At 45.6% G+C, this 19202-nt stretch overlaps 2 protein-coding genes across 4 annotated transcripts in view; one reads left to right on the top strand and one right to left on the bottom strand.

Moving 5' to 3' along the window:
• LOC118880039 (BICD family-like cargo adapter 1) overlaps positions 1-6818 on the top strand; it is a 51577-nt gene extending 44759 nt beyond the window's left edge. The window contains exon 5 of the mRNA XM_036823397.1: positions 6294-6818. The gene's annotated coding sequence lies outside the window, so the exon portion shown is untranslated. The remainder of the gene's footprint in view (positions 1-6293) is intronic.
• ACAD10 (acyl-CoA dehydrogenase family member 10) overlaps positions 1-19202 on the bottom strand; it is a 50672-nt gene that overhangs the window by 3812 nt on the left and 27658 nt on the right. For all 3 annotated transcript variants that reach the window (XM_036823657.1, XM_036823655.1, XM_036823656.1), the window contains 9 exons: positions 18012-18162; positions 16771-16916; positions 15837-16010; positions 6830-7230; positions 3202-3342; positions 2569-2706; positions 2355-2445; positions 1293-1451; positions 420-592 (listed from right to left, as the gene is read on the bottom strand). In XM_036823657.1, coding sequence (XP_036679552.1) covers positions 420-592; positions 1293-1451; positions 2355-2445; positions 2569-2706; positions 3202-3342; positions 6830-7230; positions 15837-16010; positions 16771-16916; positions 18012-18162 — 1574 coding nt within the window. The remainder of the gene's footprint in view (positions 1-419; positions 593-1292; positions 1452-2354; positions 2446-2568; positions 2707-3201; positions 3343-6829; positions 7231-15836; positions 16011-16770; positions 16917-18011; positions 18163-19202) is intronic.

Genomic DNA, 19202 nt, shown 5'->3' with positions numbered 1-19202 from the left:
CTTTGAGGGGGTCAAAGAAGAATAAAGTTTTGGATGTGCTGGGGGAGGAGGATGGTGCAGGGCTGAACGCTGGAACCTTAGGTTCTCCCTGGTATCTGATTTTTAAAGATGACCTGGTAGCAGGAATGCTCATCAGTAGACCATGACCCTGTGGACCTTGGAACCTTGCCTGCTGCTGCTACAGAGCCTGGCCTTTTCCTTCCGGTCACCTCAACAGGGTGAGGCCCATTCTGCTCTGAATTTGAAACTTCAGCAAAGTAGCAGATGCAAAGCAAAGACAGGGACACAGCTTCTTGTAAAGAACATCACCTTGTTTCACCTGCTAAGTCTGCTCTCAGAAAACAGTTAGGATTTGAAGTTTGATAGGAAAACAGATGGGTCGTTCTGGTACAGAGACAGTCGCAAAGGGAAGTACTCACTCGGGCCTTCATGAGCGCCAGCGCCCTCTCGGAGTACCCGATCAGCCGCATGCAGTGATGGATCCTGCCAGGACCCAGTCGGCCCTGGGCGATCTCGAAGCCCCTGCCAGGGCCCAGGACCATGTTCTCCTTGGGCACGCACACCTGCTCAAACAGGACTTCGCCATGGCCACCTGAAAGACCCAAAGGGTACCCCTGAGCCATCTGCCTACTTGTTTTCCTCAGATGTGTTTATCTCATCTGCTGGCAAGGAGTTTACCTCATCTCCTGCCCTTTTGTAGCCTTCTAACTGGAACATGGTTGAACAGGGAGGGAGGGAAGGAAGGAAGGAGTCTATTGAAGATGGGAAATAAATCACTGATTTATAATATCAAATGAATAGTTTGGCATTCCTTTTATAAAACATGCTTCTACCTTAAGCTGAAACTCCCTAGCGGTATGTGACTCTAACAATGCAGTGATCCTACAGAAACACCCAAGGCAGGACGTGAACTTCATCAGCAGAGAGAAAGAGCCCCTGTGAGAGGACTTCCAGGCCTGGAGGTCGGCTGTCCACCCTGGGGTCTAGAAGAGAAGGTCTGGAGGGCACTTCCTGCCTCCTGCTCTGTCCTCTGTGGCCTCCTTACCTCACAGAGTCTGGCTTATCTTCTAAGGATGGAAGAGAAAAAAAATAAAGGGATAAATGCCTGTCTGAAATTTGCCTGCATGGTTGATACTCATGGATGGAAGTGAAATGCAGGAGCACATGGCCTTCCAAATGTCGTCATACCCTTACAGATGTTACTTCCTGCAGTGGAAGTGCTGCCCAAAGCCTTTTCCCCAGGCCCAGACCCAGGCCCGCACAGAGAGGCGAGCTGCTCCCGGGGGGCCAACCTGGTGCGTCCTCCAGCCCATACACCGTCAGAGGCCGGATGATTTTTATCCCCGGGGTATCCATGGGAACCAAGAGCATGGACTGCTGCTGGTGGCGTGGGGCATGTGGGTCTGTTTTTCCCATAAACACGCAGAGCTGGCAGCGAGGATCCAGGATGCCTGCCAGGAAAAGAGAGAGACCCCATCATCTGACGCGAGGGCCATCAGATCTCCTTAAACACACAGTCCTGGCCCAGGGAAGCCGAAGCCAGTGAGCAGAGAGGGCCCTTTAAGACTTCATATGATCAGATGAGGACGTGCAGGCCCTTGACCAGCAGTAAGAGCAATTGGTTTCTGTCCCAGTGAGGAAGGAATCCAACATCCTAAGAGCAGTTTTTTTTTAAAGCACCAGGTCAAGTTGAAAATATAGGTTGGAGACAAGAAGCTGAAAACTGCTACTTTATTACTGGCAGTCTGTTCTGCTTTGTTCCCACAGGCAGTGGAAACATGATGGCTTTGGGCACAGGCTTCAGAATCAGGCCAGCCTTGAACTCTGGGTTCCCTACTTGCGAGTGGGGGGCAAATACCTTAGGCAAGTGACTCAAGTCACTTCTCCGTCCTAGTCTCCTTCTCTGTAACATGGGGATAATAACACGGACCCTCCGGAGAGGGGTGGGGACCTAGCACGTATGGAGAGTCCTGCAGAGTTAACGCCTGGTGAACAACAGGATTACGACCAGCCCTTCTGCTGTGGCACACCTGACCTCACAGCACGGGGAAGCCACCAAGGAAGTGACCTCCTGCCTTTCCAAAGGGAGATGTCCACAGCAGAACCAAGAGAGGGGAGTGAAGGAGAGATTCCTGGAACTGTCACGTGGGGTCACCTGGTAACCCACGTAGAACTTCTGGTTCTCCCAGGGTTTGCTGCCTTTTCTGAGAACAGACACAGAATCTCCTTTGCATCAAATGGAGATGAAGCTAGTCCCTCCCACAGTTTCTCAGACAGCAGCAGGGCAGAGAAGACATGCTTATCAATGCAGACCCACATAAGTGTGATTGAAAAATGAATTTCAGGCCAAATACCTGAGACCCACCACTTGTGACCATTTATGACATAGAAGCCATCCTCCTCTCGGATGGAAGACTCAATGTTGGTGGCATCTGAGGAGGCAACCTGAGTGACAGCACATTCTGATTAGAGCTGGTCCTGCAGTCCTTGACGGCAGAGCCCAGGTGGGGTCGGGCGAGGGTCTGGCCTGATGAGAAGGAGTACCTGTGGGTGACCCAAGCAAGGTACCTGGGGCTCAGTCATAGCAAAACAGGAGCGGGCCTTTCCCTCCAGCAACGGAATCAGCCAGCGGGCCTTCTGCTCCTTGGTGCCGTATCGCACCAGAAGCTCCATGTTCCCTGTGTCTGGAGCAGAACAGTTAAAGATCTGGAAAGGAGAAAAAGCAGAAGGATGACTCCCACATCCATATTCAAAACTTCAAACACCCCAGAAGCATGGACCCGGGCTCCTTCCAAGTCACAGGCCCTCTGACACCCACGTGAAAGTCCTTCCTCTCCCCAAGGAAATGCAAAGACCCACGACATTCTGAATATAGCAGCTCAGAGCCCCTGAAGCTCAACCACGGAGCTCCGTGGGGGAGAGAAAGGAGACTGGAGCTGGTGGGCTGGGGCCCATGGAAGCCAGCCAGGCCGTGCTCACCTGGGCCCTAACTTCCCGAGTAGATGCCCACCCCAAGCTGCTTTCTTGCTCTGGCTCCAGCCACCTGCCCACAGTGTCCTCCCCCATAAGAAGTCTGAGTTTGCATCAGTGCTCCTGAGTCCAGTGCAGCTGCAGGGAACCCCATCGGCCCAGGAGGGTGGCTGAACTCGTGTGGAGGACGAGGATTTCCTCCCATGCTGAGAAAGACATTAAAGAAGGTACCTCGGGAGCGTACAGAGACGTGCCCATGACCTCACACAAATGTGTGTACTCTACGTTGGTCAGCCCTGCTCCGTATTTTTTCTCGGGATCAGTCTCCACGGGTAGAAAAAGGTTCCAAAGTCCTTCGGCCTTGGCTTTCTCCTATCACGGGAAAAAGAAGTCAGGGATCCACAGAGGGTGATTTCATTTTATTTTGTCCCGCGGAAAATAACGAGGCCAGTCCAAACCATCGGGCTGGATACAAACCCTGCAGATCTGTGGGAGGAGAATATGAGGGTGTCTGGAGACAGCCCAGTCCTAACAGTGACCGTGGCAATCAGTTCACTTCCCCGGTGTCCGCGTCCCAGGCGCCCTACGTACACCACCTCCATCACTGTTAGCATCACTACTGTTGCCACGACGCAGCTTAGAACTCACTCCACGAGCACAAGAGAGTGAAGGGTCCTTTAGTGAGCCTGCGGGGACCCAGCCTAGGACAGTTGGCGGCAGCCTCAGCTGCTTTGATGAGGTGCCTAAGGACATCCCCTGATCCAGCTTCCTTTATGAGGCACAACTTTGTTCCTGGGAAAGTAACTCTGGGTTTCTGAACGTAGCTCCCAACATGGAAACTAGGAAGTCTAGCCTGGGGGTCAGGAGCCCAGGCCCTGAGTCAGACTGCTTGGTTCAGACCCTGCCCCACCACACCTGCTGGGAGACCTTGGGCAAGATACCGGAGAGCTCCACGTGGCAGTTTCCTCATCCGTGAAATGGGATGTCACCACCCACGCTATCAGTCACGGCTACTGAGTGAGCAGTAGGAGTGGACGGTGACTAAGTGGTGGGAAAAAGGAACCACGTGGGAAGGTTATCAGGAGCTCAGATTAGAGGAGGAGGCTCAGAAATGGACGGGAGCCCAGGCAGCACAGCTTAGGACAGACACTCTGCAGTCCTGCTGTGCAATGAGTGAGTGCCAGCTGTTTTCTCTCTTGAAAACACTGTTTACTCTTTCAGTTGCAGGAAGGGACAGCCCGGCTGGCCTAGCTTGGCTCAACATGCCCACTTCCTGGCTGGAGGAGCTGGGTTGGTGCCTGGACTGACAGCTCTGCCAGACTGTGTCCAAAGGTGGGGAGGGAGGCCCCCAAATGAAACTGGGGTGCTGCTACCCAAAGAAAGGGGAAGAGTCTCTAGGCAGCCAACCAGTGTCCACAACACCCACCTCACTGGGTGGCTGGGGAGATGAAATGAGGTAACACACGGAATATAAAGTGCCGGACTCAGAAGCTGGGGGCTGTACTAAATATTAGTGATGATGGATATTCTTCGCACTGGGAGGTGACCAGCTGGCTGACTTTTCCATTACATTGGGCCTGGTCTCTAGGACATGTACTTCTAGAATCAGCACATACACTCGGCTCATTGCTGTGTTAAGCTAATTAGCTCAGAGTGCAGCAACCAAGGAGAAGAAGGACAGATTAACTGGAACAAATAAATCAGGAAGGGAAGGGAAAAGTAGGAAGGGAAGCAAGGGAGTTCTGAGAGGAGGAAGAATAAGGGAATAAATATAATCATCTCCTTGTGGGAGGGGAAAAACCCACAGATTTGAGCCCAGAAGATCTGGATTGAGTCCAGGTGCTATTATTTCTAGCTGTGTCCCTGGACAAATTCAATTTCTTATCTTTAAATAGAGGTTCTTAATGCTTACCTCACAGGATTTGTGAGATGCCGTGTAAAAGTCAAATACTTCTCATTTATCGGTAGTAATGACACTTTGGATAAAAGCCACGAGCCATAATTTCACCACACTCCCCAAAAATCTTAGTTGTCATTATGATTCCCATTTAGGTATGACCACAAGTAGAATGTTCCCTAATCTAGGTTTTTCCTATGCATTCATTTTAGAGACTAGAGATGTTTGCGACATGAGTGTCTGCTTTTCCGATGCTTCTGCGCACTCCACAGGTACATCATACAGGCGAGGATTAAGTGTGCAGGCCAGTAGGTGGGGGATAGGGCATTTCACGCAGTAACAATGGGAGCACAGATCGGTAAGCACCTTTCTGATGAAAATTTGGCAATATTTATTGAAACTCAAAATGGCCTCATTCTTAGACCAGTATTTTTACTTCAAATAAATGATGCTGTAGAAACAGTAAATGGACACAGAAGCATGTAAGAGCATTCAATGTACCTTCCTTGCACAGGATCCAAACCCCTTCTTTTTTTTTTTTTTTTTTAAGATTTTTTTGATGTGGACCATTCTTAAAGTCTTTATTGAATTTGTTACAATATTGCTTCTGGTGTTTTTTTTATGTTTTGGTTTTTGGTCACGAGGCATGTTGGATCCTAGCTCCCTGACCAGGGATTGAACTCACACCCCCTGCATGGGAAGGCAAAGTCTTAACCACTGGACCGCCAGGAAAGTCCCCCAACACCTTCTTATTCTGGGGTGCTCTCTCACCGTATAAATTTCGGTGGCATCAAGGTGCGAGCATGGGACCTACACCTGACTGGCCGAAAATTCCCACCTCAATCTTGGAGTCCTGAGGAGGAAGCCTCCAGCAGAGACCTCCTGGTTGCTGCCCTAGTGACAGCCTTGGCCACGCTCCCTGCAGCCAGCCCTCCCTTGGCCTCTGCTGTCTCCTTCAGGTGGCTCTTCAGCCTCCCTGTCCATGTTAGCAGCTAGCTGCAAACTCTGCTGCTTAAGTGACCAGAGTGACCTAGACTGAGACCCCCGCAGTGTCCTTCAGCCAGCGGCAGGGTAGACAAATTATGGTGCACCTGCAATGTGGTCCTCTCGGGGGTCCATCTCCAGGAACTGATCTGGGAAGGTGATACATCATTGAATAACATAAGCAAGTGGGAGATTCAAATGTATAAAACAATTTCATTACAATAGGAATAATAATAATATATATTAATATGCTATAGGAAAACAGAGCTGGGAGGCTAATAAACCAAATTGTTGACATTGATTAGCTCAGAGGGCAGAGAATTTTAGAGAACTCTTTCTATGTCATGAACTCTTTCTACTCTTGCCATGTTTGAACTCTGGTTACTTTGCGATAGGTTTGTAACTAGGAAAAAAGAGATAACGCTATTTCTTTTTAAAGTAGGTGATGGTTGCATCACAGGCAGAATATGTGCTCCTGAAGACCTCAAATAACTGAAGAACTAACACAAGCCAAGACTAATCCTGAAAAAGAACAGCAGGTATTTCCGTTATCAGCTAAAGTGGTGTCACTGTGTGTCAAGAGCATAAACCCAGTTTATACTGGCCCTTTAGCTTTGATGTTAGGGATTCTTTAAAGAGAGCCTTATTTAATTGATGCAATTTATATCATTTTGTTTCAAATTTACGTGATTCAGATATGCATAAAATGCACCCACCTGCCTCAGAGTTATAAACCACAGACACGGCATTCCTCTGCCTGGCTGAGTATGAGGCTGAGACACAGTCACAGAGAAAGAGCAATGAAGTGAAACTGAGTGATCCAGAGCTGGCTCTTTCTAATGATGGTGGAAAGGGGAGATAATTCAACTCGGCCCTCCCATCTCTTCGCTGACTGGGAGGGAACAGATGTGGCTGGTGTACGAGGTGAGGTTGGGCCTTGCTAACGAGGTCTCCCCACATCTCGAAACGCTGCTTTACCTTGAGATCTTCGACCAGTGGGGAAGGGGTCCACTTCTCGGCTGAGGCCTGGTGATGCTGCAGCTCTGGCTCAGCGGGGTACACATGCCGCTCCATAAACTGCTTCAGCCGCTGATACAGCTCCCTGACCGGTGCGGAAAGGCCTTCTGGAGAGAAGACCAGAGCTCCCTTTGAGACATGAGCTGGGGAAGAGTCTGTCGAGGTGACATAACTCCTCATGCCTGGGGTCCTCGGCAGGGACTGTGGCCTGGCCCGTGTGTGGTGGGACCTTGTTAATGGTTTGGTGGCTGGCATCTCCTTGAAAACCCGGAACCCTTCTTTGACTGCAAAATCCCACGCCAGGTTAGACATAAATTCAGTCAGCTTTCCAGTTTGTTCTGCAGTAGCCAAGCTTGCATGCCCTAAGCAGAGGCAAAGAAAACCGGTGAGTACCCCCCAAATAACCCTTAATAGTGATGCTAACATGTGACAGTATTGTTGTTCCATCAGCCGCTACTACCACTTGCTGAGCACTTGACATGCACCAGACTCAGCACTAAGTGCTTGACATGCATTATTATAGCTAATTGAATTCCTGGAGCTACACGACTGTTTTAATCCCCACTTTACAGACAAGGATCCAGGTTTTAGGGAGGAGACACGCCCAAGCTTACATCAGTGGGCTGGGAGCAGAAGTTGGACTCAGTTGGCCTGCTCCCTGCTCTTTATCTCTTCTTTTCCTAAAGAAACTAAATTAAATTGGGAATTCCCCAAATCACTTCTGCTGTCACCTTGGGCTATAGGAGGCCCTGCCATGAAATTCATAATAATAGTGTCACAGGGGATTGGATTAATGGCTAGTTCCTGGGCACCATTCTGTCTAGATCAACACTGTCATCAGCGTCACAGAAGTCACTCTAGTCATGCTCTGTTTTTTTCTTTGCTTAATACACACATGAAGACTTTTTTAAGAAAAGATTTTTGAAAAAATTTAAATTAAGATGTAGTGTACATACATCCTCTTTAGAAAGTGTACAGTTCTGTGAGCTTAGTCAGGCAACCACTGCCACCATCAAGATCAGTACACATATTCCCATCATCCCCACACTTCCATGGTGTCCCTCTGTAGTCAAACCTTTCCCCTTGCCCCTGGGGAACAACACTGATCTATGTTCCTGTAGTTTGTCTTTTCCAGAATGTCATATAAATACATATGTCATATTCTTTTCAGTGTGGCTTCTTTCACTCAGTATATCTGGGATCCATCCATGTGTCTCCTTATACTGTAAATATTGCCTTTTTATAGTGGGATTTTTCAGTCAGTTCACCTGGATTATTTTTAGCATTTCCATGTTCTAAAGAGACTGTTTTCCTCATTTGCTTTGTATCAATAAATGGATCTTTGCAGAGGCCTATTTTACTTCTGGCTCCTGCCAATGGTCAAGTGCTAGTCCTCAAAAGAACCATTTTCATGCAGCTTTGGTTTTAAAGATATTACGCTATTCCTTACAAATTGGGAACCAGATCCATCTGCTACACAGCAGAGAATGCAGCCCACTGGACCTCAGCAAGTCTTTACTTGGCACCTTCTGGGTACTGGGTATGGACCCAGGCCCTGGGGGGCCAGTTGGGAATCAGGTAACCCCCTTCCCTGAGTCACAGAATTACAGTGAGGGCCACTGAGCACGAGTGGGCTAGGCTACATTTTCCCCTTCTAACTCAGACTGTACAGGTCTCATCGAAGGGAAAGATATCCCCCCTTAACATTCATTGTTATTCATAATGATTTTTTTTCTATTGTTTTCTTTGTTTCTATTTCATTTATTTCTGCTCTCATCTTCATGATTTCTTTCCTTCTACTAACTTTGGGTTTTGTTTGTTCTTCTTTCTCTAGTTCCTTTAGGTGCAAGGTTAGATTATTTGAGATTTTTCTTGTTTCTTGAGGTAGGATTTTATTGCTATAAACTTCCCTCTTAGAACTGCTTTTGCTGCATCCCATAGGTTTTGGATTGTCATCTTTTCGTTGTCATTTGTCTCTAGGTATTTTTTTATATCCCCTTTGATTTCTTCAGTGATCTCTTGGTTATTTAGTAATGTATTGTTTAGCCTCCATGTGTTTGTGTTTTTTATGTTTTTTCCCCTGTAATTTATTTCTAATCTCATAGCGTTGTGGTCGGAAGAGATGCTTGATATGATTTCAATTTTCTTAAATTTACCGAGGCTTGATTTGTGACCCAAGATGTGATCTATCCTGGAGAATGTTCCGTGTGCACTTGAGAAGAAAGTGTATTCTGCCACTTTTAGGTGGAATGTTCTATAAATATCAATTAAATCTATCTGGTCTGTTGTGTCATTTAAAGCTTGTGTTTCCTTATTAATTTTCTGTCTGGATGATCTGTCCATTGGTGTAAGTGAGGTGTTAAACTCCCCCACTATTATTGTGTTACTGTTGATTTCCTCTTTTATAGCTGTTAGCATTTGCCTTATGTATTGAGTTGCTCCTATGTTGGGTGCATATGTATTTATAATTGTTATATCTTCTTGGATTGATCCCTTGATCATTATGTAGTGTCCTTCCTTGTCTCTTGTAACATTCTTTATTTTAAAGTCTATTTTATCTGATATGAGTATTGCTACTCCAGCTTTCTTTTGATTTCCATTTGCATGGAATGTCTTTTTCCATCCCCTCACTTTCAGTCTGTATGTGTCCCTAGGTCTGAAGTGGGTCTCTTGTAGACAGCATATATATTGGTCTTGTTTTTGTATCCATTCAGCAAGGATGTGTCTTTTGGTTGGAGCATTTAATCCATTCACATTTAAGGTAATTATCGATACGTATGTTCCTATTACCATTCTCTTAATTGTTTTGGGTTTGTTTCTGTAGGTCCTTTTCTTCTCTTATGTTTCCCACTTAGAGAAGTTCCTTTAGCATTTGTTGTAGAGCTGGTTTGGTGGTGCTGAATTCTCTTAGCTTTTGCTTGTCTGTAAAGCTTTTGATTTCTCCGTCGAATCTGAATGAGATCCTTGCCGGGTAGAGTAATCTTGGTTGTAGTTTCTTCCCTTTCATCACTTTAAATATATTGTGTCACTCCCTTCTGGCTTGTAGAGTTTCTGCTGAGAAATCAGCAGTTAACCTAATAGGAGTTCCCTTGTATGTTATTTGTCGTTTTTCTCTTGTTGCTTTTAATAATTTTTCTTTGTCTTTAATTTTTGTCAATTTGATTACTATGTGTCTTGGCGTGTTTCTCCTTGGGTTTATCCTGCCTGGGACTGTCTGTGCTTCCTGGACTTGGGTGGCTATTTCCTTTCCCATGTTAGGGAGGTTTTGACTATAATCTCTTCAAATATTTTCTAGGGTCCTTTCTCTCTCTCTTCTCCTTCTGGGACCCCTATAATGTGAATGTTGGTGTTTAATGTTGTCCCAGAGGTCTCTTAGGCTGTCTTTATTTCTTTGAATTCTTTTTTCTTTATTCTGTTCCGTGACAGTGAATTCCACCATTCTGTCTTCCAGGTCACTTATCTGTTCTTCTGCCTCAGTTATTCTGCTGTTGATCCCTTCTAGTGTATTTTTCATTTCAGTTATTGTATTGTTCATCTCTGTTTGTTTGTTCTTTAATTCTTCTAGGTCTTTGTTAAACATTTCTTGCATCTTCTCGATCTTTGCCTCCATTCTTTTTCCGAGGTCCTGGATCATCTTCACTATCATTATTCTGAATTCTTTTTCTGGAAGGTTGCCTATCTCCACTTCATTTAGTTGTTTTTCTGGGGTTTTATCTTGTTCCTTCACCTGGTACATAGTCCTCTGCCTTTTCACTTTGTCTATCTTTCTGTGAATGTGGTTTTCATTCCACAGGCTGCAGGATGATAGTTCTTCTTGCTTCTGCTGTCTTCCCTCTGGTGGATGAGGCTATCTAAGAGGCTTGTGCCAGCTTCCTGATGGGAGAGAGTGGTGGTGGGTAGAGCTGGGTGTTACTCTAGTGGGCAGAGCTCAGTAAAACTTTAATCCTCTTGTCTGCTGATGGGTGGGGCTGAGTTCCCTCCCTATTGGTTGTTTGGCCTGAGGTGACCCAGCACTGGCGCCTACAGGCACTTTGGTGGGGCTAAGGGTGGACTCTGGGAGGGCTTACCAAGGAATACTTCTGCTGCCAGTGTCCTTGTCCCCGTGGTGAGCCACAGCCACACACACCGCCCCCACCCCCCGCCTCTGCAGGAGACCCTCCAACCCTAGCAGGTAGGTCTGGTTCAGTCTCCTATGGGGTCACTGCTCCTTCCCCCTGGGTCCTGATGTGCACACTACTTTGTGTGTGCCCTCCAAGAGTGCAGTCTCTGTTTCCCCCAGTCCTGTCGAAGTCCTGCAATCAAATCCCGCTAGCCTTCAAAGTCTGATTCTCTGGGAATTCCTCCTTCCGTTGCCAGACCCCCAGGTTGGGAAGCCTGACGTGGGGCTCAGAACCTTCACTCCAGTGGGTGGACTTCTGTGGTATAAGTGTTCTCCAGTTTGTGAGTCACCCACCCAGCAGTTATGGGATTTGATTTTATTGTGATTGTGCCCCTCCTACCATCTCACTGCAGCTTCTCCTTTGTCTTTGGATGTGGGGTATCTTTTTTGGTGAGTTCCAATGTCTTCCTGTCGATGATTGTTCAGCGGTTAGTTGTGATTCCAGTGCTCTCGCAAGAGGGAGTGAGCGCGCGTGCTTCTACTCCGCCATCTTGAACCAATCCTCGATTTTTGTTTCTAACAGAGGGTACAAAGTGTTTTCTTAATTTTCATCTCCTTAATAGGATCTCGCTCTCAGAGTACTGCTTTGTCTCTTGGAAGGTCACTTGTATGAGTTTGGGTTGATTTAAAGCTATCACTTCCGATATATTTTCCCAAATGTAATCACAGCAGAAAAGACCACATCCATGATGTCTTCCTAAATTGCAGCCACCAGCACTTTTTCCTTTCTAGAATTTCAGCAGCCATCTACAAGAAACCTAAACTTCAGTAACCACTTATTAATGAAGGAAAGTGATACTTGGGGTCAGCTGGTACAGACTGTAAATCAGCCCCCAGGCTCTAGTCACTGTTGTCCCTCTGCCAACCTAAGGATGAGCCCAAATCTCCTGTGATGACATCACAGAGAGAATGCCTTTGAAACACATTGTTCTTCTCCAAAACCCACTTTCCCAGGGTGACACCAAGTATCTCAACTGCTAAAAAAAAAAAAAAAAAGACTTTAACAGCTAATTAAGAAGACAAATGCACAGAAATAATACTTGTGTTCAAAGAGTTGAGTTTTTTGTTTCCCTAATCAAATGATTTTATCGTATTCTTTAAAAAAACTGACTTCACTGTTTTTACGTAAGAAAACTAAGGCACTTCCTCAGTATGTCTGCTGGCCTTCCAGGTAGGAGGGAGGGGAGAGCACAATCAATATCAGAGGAACAGAGGCCTGAAAGGACAGCACATCTGTTTTTCCATGTGGTGGCAAACACGTGGTGTGTTTTGCCTCTGAGGCCAAGACAAGCTTGAGGCCAAGCCATTGGCTCACAGGATCTTGGAAACTGTCAAAGGGTTTCCTGATAGGCAACTTGAGGACAATCTGGCAAAGTTTATTGGTGTAGAGATTCTAGAATGAATAATTCTGTTTTAAAAACTGAGATATAATTGACATAATGGGCAAAATCGATCCAGCTATCCCCAGGCACTGGAGCAGAACCCAGCGAGAACTTGGCTGCCCACTAGAAAATGCCCACAGGCAATCAGACCTGCACAACACCGTTTGGACTTAGCAGCCATTCTGTTTAATTAAATGTTTCTGGTTACCTTTCACTGCAAAACCATAACAAAAATTGGGAAATACTGGCTTAGAGCTGACACTCTCCAAAGGAAGAGAAAATACCATTTCCAGGAATTACTGCTTATTGAGATCACGGAGGGTTAAACTAGAAATTCTCCGGATGCTGATTTTTCTCTGGAAAAATCACAACCTTCTATTGCCACTAACATCTGGCACAGTACCTGGCCTAGGAGAGGCTCTTGTGAGTGAATGGATGATCAATTCCCCTATTGCAACTGCCTTTCTCAGAAGATTCTGGCACCCTGGCTGAGAGCGACATGCTGCCAGAAAGCCTCAGGTATTGATGACCACGAAGCTAAGATGTCCCCATAGTACTAGCAAACCCACTGCTGGGCTTCTTTCTACGTGCCTTTTAAGTTTTCATCTCAGAAAATTTCAAAGACAAACAAAACTGGACAGAAGAATATAATGAACCTACAGGTTTCTACCACTCAGCTTCAACAATCGTCAAAGCATGGCCAATCCTATTTCACCCTCTTCCCTCCCCACCCCCACTGCCCTGGATTTTGCTAAAGTAAATCCGAAACACCACATCATTTTATTTATAAACATTTCATTTATGTCTAAAAACAAAGACTTAAAAACACCCACAACAATACCATTACCACACTTAAACAACAGTTAACTATGACTCCTTAATATCATCAACTCTCCAGTCAGAATTCATTTTTCACTGACTGTCTCAAAAATTTTTTTTCAGAAAATTTCTTTTATCAAACAGGGATCTGAATAAGGTCCAAATACTATTTTTGGCTAATGTATCTTTTAAGTCCCGTTCAACCTATAGGTTCCCTTTTCAACATCTTTTCCCCTTTTTTATCTGTTGAAGAAACTGAGTTGTTTGCCCTGTGAAGTTTCCCGGAATTTGGATTTTTGTGACTGGCTCTGCCTCAGCGGCGCTGCTGAATGTGCTCTGCTGACCCCTCTGGTCCCTGTAAGTTGGTGGCTGGCACTCGAGGCTTGGTCACATCCAGGTTCGACTTTTGAGGGCAGCATCAGGAGGTATGTAATGTCTGGCTGCCTCTCTCGATTTCAGCACCACGAATGCTTATTTTCCAGATGCATTCATGTAGTAGGGGTGGCAAATTGGTGACACGCTAATTCTATCATTGGGTCCAGGATGCTTCTCTAAAGAGAAACTTTCTCTCATCAATCATTTGCTTAGCCTGATATGTAATTTGTATAGGAAAGGCAGGATAAATGCTTGACTCTCTTCCCTTTATTTACCAATTTTCAGAGTAATGAGTTGCTTCCCTGGCAACCTCCAAAGTCACCAGTGAGACACTATCTCTTTGTTTTAGTATCACTCTTTACTCATGGATTTAAATATATTTGATGTGTTTCATCCATTTCAGCTATCATCATACTGGTGCTCAAAGTTTCCTGTCATTAGCAAGTGGGAGCCTATTCAAGTTGACTCCTGAGACCTTTAGGTATGACCCTCTTAATCTTCAACAACCTCCTTGCTTTCTGGTACGGCAAGATGTTCCAGGTTCATCTTGTGGATATTTTGCCCTAGACCTGAAATCAGCCACTTTCTCCAAGGAGTCCTGGTTCCTTTTGGTGATAATGGAATTTATAGCTTATAATGTGGGTAATTAGGGGTACTTAATGCTATTGGCTTAGTCAGTATTTCTAGGTCTTTTGGGTAGATACTAACTGCTTGCTTTCTACTTGCCTTCCTTCTACATAGGAAACAAACTTTAATCTGTCTTTCTACTTTCTTAAATAATTTAGGATATAGATTATTTCAATTTCTACCCTATAGAATTTAGAATTAAAACTAATAACATTGTGCCATCCTCGCATATATATATATGAACACTCCATAGGTGACATATGTATATATCAAACCATCAGTTCTAAGTAGCCATACTTAACTTTTCTTCTCAAAAGTTCAAACTTAAAAGATACAGTCTAGAAAACACTGGTTAAATAAAGTATTTTACCATATATTTAAAAGCACCGTCAAAGAAAATACAGTCATCTTTTCTTCTACGATCCTCTTACTGGGCAATTTGGCAACATCTACAAAATTGTTAAATGCACATACTTTTAACCCAGAAATTCTAACTCTGGGAATTTATCCTTCAGATTTAGTCACATGTGTGTGAGAAAGGATGTCCACCAACCACTATTTGTGATTGCAAAAATCTGCAAACAATCCAAAGATACATCAATAGGGGAACTGGTTAAATACATTACGGTATATCCATACAATGGAATGTACTATAGAAATCAGAAAGAATGGGGCTTCCCTGGTGGCGCAGTGGTTGAGAATCTGCCTGCCAATGCAGGGGACACGGGTTCGAGCCCTGGCCTGGGAAGATCCCACATGCCGCGGAGCAGCTGGGCCCGTGAGCCACAATTACTGAGCCTGCGCGTCTGGAGCCTGTGCCCCGCAACAAGAGAGGCCGCGATAGTGAGAGGCCCGCGCACCGCAATGAAGGGTGGCCCCCGCTTGCCGCAACTGGAGAAAGCCCTCGCACAGAAACGAAAACCCAACACAGCCATAAATAAATAAATAAATAAATTAAAAAAAATTAAAAAAAAAAAAAAAAAGAATGATGTAAGTCTGTACATATTCACATGGAAAGGTCTCAATGAAATATTAAGTGGAAAAAAATAAGGAATTCGCCTTACATAGTTATAGTAATATCTAGTAACTATATAGTAAGTTATAGTTACATATATATGGTAATCATACATATATATACACATACAAATATTTCATAGAAATTCTTAAGCATAACAAATTTTTTAATCAAGGTACTGAAAAATACATGTAAGATGATCACATTTTTATAAAACTTGGAGAGAGAGAGAGAGAGGGAGAGAGAGGGAGAGGTGACAGATACACAGAAAAACTGGGGGACCCAAAAACCCTTAACAGTAGTTTCATCTTTGAGGAATGGTGCTGAGAAGAATGGAAAATAATTTTATATTCTTCTGTATGGTTGAATTCTTATCACGTATGTTTTTACTTTAAAAATTTTTGTGCCTTATTTTAATAACTTGAAAAATTTTAAATATTGATATTTAAAAATATATATATATGATATACACTTAATGACAAATGGTTGAATTAACTGAATCTTGTAGTTCGGTCACGAGAGGGTTTCAGGGATAGAAGCCCCTTGGCTGTGACTCATACCCTGAGGCCAGCTCTCCCAGGCCCCCATTACCTGTGAGTGAGCGCTTGTAGACTCCCTGCAGGATTGCGGCAATGCGGAAAAAGGAGAAAGCCATGTAGAAGTTCCAGTTCTCAGTGGGACGGATCCCCATGTGAAGACAGTACATCCTGAAATACTCCTCTGCAGTAGGGATTCCCAGCTCAGTCAGATCACTGTCACGCAAACCTGAAGCGACAGACAGACCCAGGACTAGGCAAAAACCCCATGCTCCCCTGTGGCTCCAAGTATTTGAATTCTGAAAATCACTTCGTCCCTTGGAAATTAGCTTCACAACTAGTTCAAAGGGTTATAGCTCATCATTTCAAGATGTCTGGAATCCAGGCATGAAGCTGTTATTCACAATTTGGCTCTTAAAAGTTTCAGACTAAATTGGCAGTAAAGGAAGGAATGAGGGGCCTCCAATTCCATCTGGGCCACAGTTCAGGGTGGATGCATATTATTTTCTACCAGTCATTTGATTAAAAAAATGGTATTCAAAGAAGATCTAGCCAAATTATGAAAAAGATAACAGCAACAAATAAAAAATCTTACCTATTTCCTTCATTTGTAACATTTTGATGGTTTAGAAGCATGTAATATGTTCTGTTCCAAGAATTTATCGTAGGAGTATAACTTATATACAGGAAAAGATATTACTACACAGATATTCACTGCCTTTTTTGTGGAAGCACAGGGAAGGTAATACTTTAAAAAAAACCAAAAACTGGAAACAAATATCCAAATAGGAATCAAACCAAATGCGTTATTAAGTTAATTCTATAACAATGAAATCCTATACTGTCATTAAAAATGATGCTGTAGAAAAAATACTCAATACCTGAATTTCACGAAGCAGCCCAATCACAAACTGTTTCAGCATATTCTGCCCAAAATCTTTGAGAAGAGCGCGGGCTCCATCCCTCACTCCCCCAGCGGCAGTTCCTACCTGGCTGAATGGGAAAGCTGGACGGCAGGTAGTGAGCCAGGCAGCTGGAGGCCACATCGGCAAGGGGGTCGCCTAAGGTAGAGAGTTCCCAGTCAAGGACGGCAAGCACCTCGGCCGTTTCCGGATGGAATAGCAGGTTGTCCAGCCTGCAGGAGCCACAGAAGGGATGGAGACAGCGCTAAGAAAACTGACCGCTAGGGTGTATTCTGTGCTGGGCGTCTTCTGCTGACCCCTTCAGAAGCATTCCCCACCCCTCCCATGTGCCCGGGAGCCTGCATGGGCTGCATCCACCAGCTCCCTTGCCCTTTGGCTCAGCTGGGAGCAGCCAACGGGACACCAGCAGACAATGGGAAGGGGGCCTGCACACTAATTCCCCACCCCATCTCAGCAGATAGCTGAGGGACAGCTGTATTCCTCTCCTGAGGGCCATAGCTTTGGTCAGGTGGCCCTCGCCACACAGAGACCATGTCTGGGTTCTGGTAATTACTCCTTCCTGAGATGGTTTTAAAACAGGTCTGCAATTTTTTGACACTCCTACCACAAAAGAAAGAGTCTAATCCTTCACCCCTGGAAGCATCTCACTTCTAACAATTATGATACAGGTGGAAGTGGTGCTGAATGACTCCTGAGACAGGGACAGAAAAGGTGATCAGCTCCCCCCTGGCCCTCTCCCCTCAGAACACACACCTTTGCAACCGTGAGCCACTAGGTAAGAAGTCCAGCTGGAAGCTGCCATACTGGAAAGACCAGGTGGGAAACCACAGAGACACAGAGAGAGGCTCAGGGAGCCCAGCTCTCCTCTGCCCTTGTGCAGATGTGTGAGCGAGCCTTCAGGTGATTCCGGCCCCCCGCCTGAGAGCGACCTCAGTGCTCAGACAAGCCGTCCCGTCCCAGACTGCAGACTCATGAGGAAGATCATTGCTGTCGCTGTTGACAGCCACGCAGCTTTGGAGTTGTCGTTACAACTGAAGCCTGTGCTTGTACCTTCGGAGCCAGGGGGTGGTACTAACTCCTGCTCTTCAACAGGCCAGGCCCCCCATCACAGAGAATCATCTGGCCCCAAACGTCAATAGTGCCAAAGCTGAGAAACCCTGCCTTAAAGGCCATGCACAGGGAGAGCCCGTGTAGTGGATAATTGTCAACTGTAAACTGGGGCAAGACCAGCTGCTTAATTTCCCCTTCAAATACCCTTCCCATCACTTTCCACAACTAAGTATCAGTCCTCCTCATGCCCAGTCGACCTGAAGTCCCCATGCACCACCGTGGTCTGCTGCTGCCTGGGAAGGTGGACGGGCAGCCACTCGATGAGCCTCTCCATTGGCGGGATGGTGCTGGTTTCCGAGGCTCGATACTGCTTGATCCATGTCTGTACCTGGCGTGCAATATAGTCCCCTGAGGGAAAGAGGATTAGAACATGGTGTACCATCTCAACAACCTCCAGAGGTTTCGAAAATCAACCAGTGCGATGAAACCCTTTGTAATGTCTGAGGCATCTTCTTCCCATGACTAGAGAATTTCCCACATGATGTTCCCGCCCCTCAACCTGGAAGCCACTGCTGTTTTATCTTGGCTGGATCTGTGTGATCTGGGCATTGTTCCCAGCCACACAGCCTCCGAGCCTGATCCCTGGCCCTCTCAGATCCCATGAGCTTCCTAACAGCCTTCAATAAATTCCTTCTTGGCTAAAGGACAGTGAGTGGCTAAGAGCACAGACTCTGGGGTGGATGGTCTGGGTTTGGTTCCCAGCTCTGCCATTCTCTGTGTGATCTCAGGCAGGTTACTTTACCTTTCTATGCCTTTGTTTCCTCATTGATGAGATGGCCCTCATAGAGTTGCTGGGAGGATAAAATATGTAAAGCCCCTGCAAATGTTCCTGGCATGTAGTAAGTACTACATGAGTATTTGCTATTATTCAGTTGTTTGCTACCAGAGTTACCACAGTTGAGGAGATTGCAAGTTATATCTGGGACCACAAACTGGAGGGAGTTCTGGAGTTGCCTGGCTCACAGTTAAGCTTTTCAACTAATTTAACCTCTCTAAGCCTCCACTGCTTCATCTGTACAATGAGTGTACTGCCACCTGTATTCCCTAGGACCACTGTGAAGGCCAAATGAAGTCCATATATAATATGCCAAACACAGAAGGCTGCTCAATGAATAATGACCATTATTACTGTCACTGTTATTAGTTGTCAATTGACAATTATTGTCACTATTAAAACAATTCATAATTAATAACACATCACACCACTAGCTCTAAGTCAAGCCCTCACCCCTCATCTGAGAGAAAAATGTTCCCCAGAAGCTTGAAGACAAGGATAGAAAGATTGGGCTCCTTCTGTGGAATCCACTGCACACTCAGAGCACCCAGACGCCTGTCCTTCGGAAGATCCAGCAGGGCTGGATGAGAGGTGAGATCAAAATCCACAGGAA

This window comes from Balaenoptera musculus, chromosome 14 (assembly GCF_009873245.2).
Source record: "Balaenoptera musculus isolate JJ_BM4_2016_0621 chromosome 14, mBalMus1.pri.v3, whole genome shotgun sequence".
Taxonomy (NCBI): Eukaryota; Metazoa; Chordata; class Mammalia; order Artiodactyla; family Balaenopteridae; genus Balaenoptera; species Balaenoptera musculus.
The sequence above is the reverse complement of the archived record's forward strand: the minus strand, read 5'-3'. Positions and strand labels throughout refer to the sequence as shown.